Genomic DNA, 8,660 nt, shown 5'->3' on the forward strand with positions numbered 1-8,660 from the left:
CAGCAATATGTGGCAACATCATAGAACAGCTGAGTTTTAGCAACTACAGCCAACGTCTAGTAATACTTTGAATTTCAACGCATCATCATAATTCCGGGGTTTTTCCTTTGAAGACACGATTTTGTTCTTCTTAGTTTTAGTTTTTAAGTTTTATATGAATTAATGAATTAATAAAGATAGAATAAACATACGATTCTATACCACTATTTATTTTGGTTGAAATTCTATAAAAAAATTCTTAAAATGCTCGCGTGCATACTTTCGGGCGTTATACTATACAAATATTTTATAATAAAATTTCAACCAAAATAAATAGTGGTGTATTTATTTTAAATGGAATAAAATCCACAAATAGGTGTATTTATTTTAAGTGTCTTAAATCGTCTATTGTACCATTTTTCTTTAAAGTTTGCTGACATAACCTTAAAATATTGCGAAAAATCTTGCGAGTCTTACTAGCTTTTTTTAATGAGCAATTTATTGTCAAAATGTCACAACCGTAGCACGCGTGTAATGTCACAACCGTGGCAGGTTTCCGTATCAAGAACAGAAATGAATAGCTGTAGCTCGTCCATAGAAAAATTATTGATAATATTTAAAAATCGAATATTTTTTTCCAAAATTTTGAGTTAGTAAAACTGAGAGCTCGCGGAGAATCGCCCATATACTAGAAAATAGTATTAGTTCATTTCTTTAAACAGCATATTAATTAAATCTCTCACTTTTTTGCATATAAGTATAAAATTCAACACTAACTTAAATTTGATTAAACTCAAATGAAATAAATCAAGTATATGCTAACATTATTTACAAAAGCTTTCCATGTTTGTTTAGATTCGTTTTTTGTTCTATTTAACAACTTAATATCAAATAATTGATAGATTGTGTATAACCGTATTCTAGCTTGTAGTGACTGGAAAATTCACAGTATTCTTATCATATTTAAAGCTTCAATGAAAATTGAGCTTATACAATTGCCAGAGCTTACAAGCCAGAATTGAGTTTTTAGTTCACACTAAATTTACATACAACTTTTACATATATTACATATAATTACGATTGGAATAAAATACATAAACAAAAATTAGTTTCACCACGTGGAATATTTGTTTATTTTTTGTTAGAAATTATAAAATATTATTTAATTTAGTGTTTTTTGTTTGTTTAATTTACGCCTAACTTTACATAGAATGACATTAATTTATATAAAACAATAGTACTAACAAAGTATTACAACTTAATTTAAATTATTATATATACCATGCAAAACACCTGAAACCTCAAACATACTTACAAACGTTTCGGTAATTGGAATTTGCCAAGTACACTTAACATTTTTTTTTCTATACATATTTACTGAATGCAATGCTAAGTTTGTGAAGTATCAGTTTCCGTTGGTTCGGTGTACTTGCTTATTTACTATTTTCTTACTTTTTTAACTAATTTTCTTTTATTCATAACCTCTTGAGAGGTTTCATTATTGTATTGTAGTATTTATGTATGAAAAATCTTCTGGCTATAATATCTAGTCTGAGAACTGAAGGCAGTGTTGCTGCACGTTGCTTTATTATAATTACATATTATTATTATGCGCAATTATCGGAAGAGTAAGCTCTTTTTACTCTTCGCTTTATGTGTAGGCTTCGTATTTGTGTAATTATTATAAAATTAAAATTTTTGTTTTATAAAATTGCTACAAGAAAGAATAGCATAATTCAAATAAACTTATAAAAGTCTCGGTATAAACCGTTACTATTTTTCGTTATCCAATCAATGCAATCAGTAAAAAACCACATTTTACCAATTGCAATACATTCAACGTTCATCTTTGTTTAGCTAAAGTCGTGTGTTTTGCCTAGTTTTTCAATTATTTACTGTTATAATATTATTTAATAAGAATTATTATAAACTTATCTATTAAAATATTATAATATTTAAACTAATTTATTTTGTTGTAATCATGTATTCAAAAAATTCTGCAGTGATTACTCTTAATTTAACTCCGCGAATCATTACTTTCACTAAAACTCTGCTCACTGGATTCCCGACGACTACCCACTGGTTTGGGCTTATATTCGGTAATGAACACTGTCACCGAATTAACAGTGACTTCACGCGTTTGTGCTGTCGAACGATCAACATTCTTCAAACGTGCTGGATATTTTTTATGTTTATTCTTATCATGTCCGGTGCCGTGTCGTGACCCTGATGCTGATTTAGTGCCGTTGGGCATGGTGCCTGATGCGCCGGGTAGTGTTGCGGCTTGTTGTGCGACGAGTGCTGAATTTAAGCGTGGCTTGCGTGTGGATGTTCCTGCAATGAGAATGAGTGAATTAGTCTTCAATCTTTTAAAGATGTTAGAAAAGTATAATAACTGAAGAAAATGTACGTATCATCGCTTAAATCAGTAGCTTGCTTGTATTTAAACAAGTTTCAAACTAAATGCCAAGCAAAAGAACGTCCACATAGAAAATACAATTTTTTTTTTTTCTACTATTTGAGCCATAATGGTCTTTTGGAAACTCTTGAAATGATGAAAAGTGAGTAAATTAGACTTCAGTAGCTCAAATCCGACTTGGATAGTCTTGACTATCAAATAAAACCCGAGTTCCTAGTTTTGTACTTTTGAATGGCTTCAAAGTTTACATTGGTATGCCTCACATCGCCCTCGGCAGGCATCTGCCAAGGAAATCACTTGCTGTGCAAAATGTGGTGGGCACTGAAAAACCTCGCTACGAAAAAGCAAAGTCATAACTGGTCGAACCGGCTTAATTGAGTTAAACTTTTCATAAGGAAACGATTGGTTTAGGTCAGGATTAAAGGAATGTTTTAATACTATTCCACATGTTTGTTGCATTCATATAATTAACAGACGAAGGTCGCTCTGACAATCCTAACAGCATTAGGGATGTAATTTTGGGATGACCTAGAAACCCAAATCATTCACATGAGAGAGGTCCTCTTGCTTGAGGTTGCTAGTACCGGATAAGGATCGCCTAGAAGGTTTAAGGTGGTCATGTTAATCGTTCCCGATTTGGTCAGGCTAACACGTTAATGGTGCTTGTTTACCGAAATTACCGTACCTATATATCCGTCCTAAGCACCATCAATATCGATAACACTCCCCAAAACCTTCGGAGAGTGCTTTTATCGTTAATACATCAAAAACATGGTGGAAAACTTGTATGAAGGTCATAAACTGCTTGCGTGTGCTTTAAAATACCCATTCGCTCTATAATCTTCACAAAAACAAAATCAATAAAAAAGGCAAATATTTAAATAACGTCATAAATAACAAGTAAGGAAGGTTAAGTTCGGGTGTAACCGAACATTACATACTCAGTTGAGAGCTATGGTGACAACATAAGGGAAAATAACCATGTAGGAAAATTAACCGAGGGAAACCCTGGAATGTGTTTGTATGACATGTGTTTCAAATGAAAGGCATTAAAGAGTATTTTATGAGGGAGTGGGCCATAGTTCTATAGGTGTACGCCATTTAGGGATATAGCCAGGGTTGACTCTAGAATGCGTTTGTATGATATGGGTATCAAATGAAAGGTGTTAATGAGTATTTTAAAAGGGAGTAATCCTTAGTTCCATAGGTGGACGCCGTTTCGAGATATCGCCACAAAGGGGAACCAAGGGTGACCCAGAATTTGTTTGTACAATATGGGCATCAAACGAATGGTCTTATTGGGTATTTTAAAAGGGAGTGGGCCTTAGTTCTATAGGTGGATGCCGTTTCGAAATATCGCCATAAAGGTGGACCAGGGGTGACTCTAGAATGTGTTTGTACGATATGGGTATCAAATTAAAGGTATTAATGAGGGTTTTAAAAGGGAGTGGTGGTTGTTGTATAGGTGGTCGCATTTTCGAGATATCGCCATAAAGGTGGACCAGGGGTGACCCTAGAATTTGTTTGTTCAATATGGGTATCAAAAGAAAGGTGTTAATGAGTATTTTAAAAGGGAGTAATCCTTAGTTCCATAGGTGGACGCCGTTTCGAGATATCGCCATAGGGGTGGAGCCGGGGTGACCCTAGAATTTTTTGTACAATATGGGTATCAAAAGAAAGGTGTTAATGAGCATTTTAAAAGGGAGTAATCCTTAGTTCCATAGGTGGACGCCGTTTCGAGATATCGCCATAAAGGTGGACCAGGGGTGACCCTAGAATTTGTTTGTACAATATGGGCATCAAACGAAAGGTGTTAATGAGTATTTTAAAAGGGAGTGGGCCTTAGTTCTAGAGGTGGACGCCGTTTCGAAATATCTCCATAAAGGTGGACCAGGGGTGACTCTAGAATGTGTTTGTACGATATGGCTATCAAATTAAAGGTATTAATGAGGGTTTTAAAAGGGAGTGACCCTAGGGGTGACCCTAGAATTTGTTTGTACAATATGGGTATCAAAAGAAAGGTGTTAATGAGTATTTTAAAAGGGAGTAATCCTTAGTTCCATAGATGGACGCCGTTTCGAGATATCGCCATAAAGGTGGGCCAGGGGTGACTCTAGAATTCGTTTGTGCAATATGGGTATCAAACGAAAGGAGTTAATGAGTATTTTAAAAGGGAGTGGGCCTAAGTTCTTTAGGTGGACGCCTTTTCGAGGTATCGCAAAAAAAGGTGGACCAGGGGTGACTCTAGACTTTGTTTGTACGATATGGGTATCAAATGAAAGGTGTTAATGAGTATTTTTAAAAGGGAGTGGGCCTTCTTTCTATAGGTGTTCGCCTTTTCGAGATATCGCCATAAAGGTGGATCAGGGGTCACTTTAGAATATGTTTGTACGATATGGGTATAAAATGAAAGGTGTTAATGACTATTTTAAAAGGGCGTGGGCCTTAGTTCTATAGGTGGACGCCTTTTCGAGATATCTCCATATAGGAGGAGCAGGGGTGACTCTAGAATGAGTTTGTACGATATGGGTATCAAATTAAAGGTATTAACGAGAGTTTTAAAAGGGAGTGGTGGTAGTTGTATATGTGAAGGCGTTTTCCAGATATTGACGAAAATGTGGACCAGGGTGACCCAGAACATCATCTGTTGGATACCGCTAATTTATTTATATATGTAATACCTGCCAAGATTTTAAGGGTTTTTTATTTCGCCCTGCAGAACTTTTTCATTTTCTTCTACTTAATATGGTTGGTGTCACAACCATTTTATAAAGTTTTTTCTAAAGTTGTATTTCGCGTCAATAAAACAATCCAATTACCTTACCATGTTTCATCTCTTTTTTCGTATTTGGTATAGAATTATGGCATTTTTTCATTTTTCGTAATTTTCGATATCGAAAGAGTGGGCGTGGTCATAGTCGGATTTCGTTCATTTTTCATACCAAGATAAAGTGAGTTCAAGTAAGCACGTGAACTAAGTTCATTAAAGATATGTCGAGTTTTGCTGAAGTTATCGTGTTAACAGCCATGCGGAAGGACAGACGGACGACTGTGTATAAAAACTGGGCGGGGCATCAACCGATTTCGCCCATTTTCACAGAAAATAGTTAACGTCATAAAATCTATGCCCCTACCAAATTTCAAAAGGATTGGTTAATTTTTGTTCGACTTATGGCGTTAAAAGTATCCTAGACAAATTAAATGAAAAAGGGGGAACCACGCTCATTTTGAAATTTTCTTTTATTTTTGTATTTTAATGCACCATATCATTACTGGAGTTGAATGTTGATATAATTTACTTATATACTGTATAGATATAAAATTTTTTGTTAAAATTTTACTTTAAAAAATTTTTTTTTTAAAAGTGGGCGTGGTCCTTCTCCGATTTTGCTAATTTTTATTAAGCGTACATATAGTAATAGGAGTAACGTCCCTGCCAAATTTCATCATGATATCTTCAACGACTGCGAAACTACAGCTTGCAAAAGTTTTAAATTACCTTCTTTTAAAAGTGGGCGGGGCCAAGCCCATTGTCCAAAATTTTAATAATTTTCTATTCTGCGTTATAAGTTCAACTCATCTACCAAGTTTCGTCGCTTTATCTGTCTTTTGTAATGAATTATCGCACTTTTTCGGTTTTTTGAAATTTTCGATATCGAAAAAGTGGCCGTGGCTATAGTCCGATATCGTTCATTTTAAATAGCGATCTGAGTTGAGTGCTCAGGAACCTACATACAAAATTTCATCAAGATATCTCAAAATTTACTCAAGTTATCGTGTTAACGGACGGAGGGACGGACGGACATGGCTCAATCAAATTTTTTTTGATCCTGATTATTTTGATATATGGAAGTCTATATCTGTCTCGATTCCTTTATATATGTACAACCAACCGTTATCCAATCAAACTTAATATACTCTGTGAGCTCTGCTCAACTGAGTATAAAAACCGTGACCAACATCAATATCAACACGCCTAGTGCCGCTCCATTAGCAAAGCAGAGGTGATGTAGTGGTACTATATTTTTGTTTCATTCCCCTTTATTCCACGAATTCGCATAATAGAGGTGTTTTTGTTATTAATTTGTTTATCACTGCGCTGTCTCCCATTTAGCAGTAAACTATGGCATATACAAAAACAAATGAGAAGGCCACAAAACTGCTAACTACAGGTAAAAACACTTCCGCAACGCCACCCAATCAAAACAAAAGAACTTAAAATAAATGTAAACAGCAATACAGTGGAAAATAAAAAAATATTGATAGTAGTTGGTACTTACAAACAGTATGGAAGATGAAAAACAAAACCAAGTACCTAAGTAATTGGAATGCAATAAAACAAAACAAAAACAAGTTTAAATTCAATGCAAACGTATACCACCGTCATTACAACGTTGCTATCGGTAGGTGAAGGGGAAGATGTTGTGAAAGTTATAGTAAAGTAAAACCAACAGAAAGTATACGTTTTGTATATTCAGCTCATCCCTTCTTTTCATATCTTTACGCTGTGCTTTGCATTTCTATTTGTAACTCCAAACCAGCGCGCCGGCGTCAAGCCATAAGAGCACAGTCGACCCAGTTGCTATTTCAATACATACAACAAACAACCTCATTCCCATACAGTACTAAAACAAATATTACTGTTTCGTATGTGCTAATATAGGTATGAATTTTTAGCCACCGCCTGCCACTGTGCCAATTGCCGCTATCACCACTGTTGTTGAATACATAGTAACAAAACGTATGGCCTCAGCCTCATTGTAAAGCTAAGTCAGTTTATATGTATTTGGCTACCTCTTGCATTTCTACAGCACATATTACAATTAAATTGTATAACAGCTTATCATGTGTGTTTAAGAATTCGTATATACACAAGTAAACTTTGTTTTTGAGGTAAGTATATAAAGAAAAACTTGCTTAAATATCAGCTACTTTGCTTTGTTTGCAACTTGCATGAGCGGAAAGGTATACGCTTATGATAAGACATACTGAGATACAGGTAGGTACATACAGAAAATGGTTGATATTCTTTACAAATCAAAAATTTCTTGATAGCAGCAAATATACCTCGCTACGGTACATTTTGTTAAGGACTTTGAATTGAAAAAACAAAAATAAATGAATACTATATACATGCATGTGTTGAGGTCACTCACCTTTCCGCACGTCGCACATACGGCATTTAAATGCCTCAGCTGTATTTCTGTACGTACAGACGCTGCAATCCCAGAAATTTTCCTCGATCGCTTTCGATTGTCGCTTCTGTCTTCTTACTGGCGATTTCTTGTGATCCATAATATTTGATCGCTTCCGTTTATATAAATGTCCTTCTTGGAGCGGCCTTTGCGGCTGGCGCTGCTTCAGCTGCTCCACCGCGTTTTAAATGTTTCCCTGCTTTAAGTTTTTTTTTATTTTGCTGTTATTAATTTAAATGTTAATACATCTAAAAGTAGATGTGTGTAACTTGTTGTTGTTAGCCAATAAAAATATATTTCTTGTAGTATATTACCAATTCTAGAGTTATGCTCAGACTTGGAATTACGGTTCGTCGTAAAAAATGTTCACAATCGTCACACCCTTGTACAATAAACATACATTCACTTCATAGCAGTTATTTAAAGCACTTAAAACAATATCATGCACAAAACATATTCATAAGAATATTTTCCTTGGAAATTTCTGCAAGTAATGTCGATTTTCCATATAGCACACATCTAAATCGCATATATTTTTTGAACAAAAGTGAAAAATTTTCCGCATTCTTCCAAATGGGAGAATGTCAAACGATTTGACGTATGCGCAGGGCTGCATTCGCATTTGAGCGGTAAATTGGCAACAAGAAATACATTTGCCAGCAGATGTCGCAAACAAATTTTAATTTTGTCGCTTTGACAGCTGACATGACACATGACTTTCCGATTTGTATGCTTCATAGCGGAACGATCGTATCGTTGTATCGTCGCGCCACGGTTTGCTTTGAAGCCGCCAAGCGCCATGGTCGACTCGGCATTGATTTCTTTGAAGCGAAAAGAGCTGAAATTCATGTCATGGCTTTCTAAGGTACAACATGATACAAAAAATGGAGGTAGTTACATTTATTGTGACGTTAGCCACTTGACTTTTGCTGGGACAATGACAATTTCACCAAAAACAAGCTACCAGATTCAAAAATGGTTCGAATTTTTCTAATTTTGGTGGATTTCATATTAACGAATACTACTAAATTACTTTTATAGTTATTTTAAATAAAAAAGAAAAAAAT

At 34.9% G+C, this 8,660-nt stretch overlaps 1 protein-coding gene across 1 annotated transcript; it reads right to left on the minus strand.

Annotated features, from left to right (window-relative positions):
* Positions 1 to 684: 684 nt before the first annotated feature.
* RYBP (ring and YY1 binding protein) lies at positions 685 to 8,163 on the minus strand. The gene is made up of 3 exons (XM_067775029.1): positions 7,908 to 8,163; positions 7,555 to 7,841; positions 685 to 2,313 (listed from the first exon to the last, which is right to left on the minus strand). The coding sequence occupies exons 2-3, from the start codon at positions 7,691 to 7,693 to the stop codon at positions 1,997 to 1,999; spliced, it is 456 nt and encodes a 151-aa protein (XP_067631130.1). The 5' UTR covers positions 7,694 to 7,841; positions 7,908 to 8,163; the 3' UTR covers positions 685 to 1,996.
* Between the last annotated feature and the right edge of the window lie 497 nt (positions 8,164 to 8,660).

Source organism: Eurosta solidaginis, chromosome 3, assembly GCF_040869045.1.
Source record: "Eurosta solidaginis isolate ZX-2024a chromosome 3, ASM4086904v1, whole genome shotgun sequence".
Classification (NCBI taxonomy): domain Eukaryota; kingdom Metazoa; phylum Arthropoda; class Insecta; order Diptera; family Tephritidae; genus Eurosta; species Eurosta solidaginis.

Bases quoted from the DNA above. Each gene is read 5' to 3' on its own strand.
- RYBP (XM_067775029.1), bottom strand. From the start codon at position 7,693: ATGGATCACAAGAAATCGCCAGTAAGAAGACAGAAGCGACAATCGAAA. The intron at 2,314-7,554 runs GTGAGTGACCTC...TTCTCATTGCAG, and splicing joins TATGTGCGACGTGCGGAAAG to GAACATCCACACGCAAGCCA.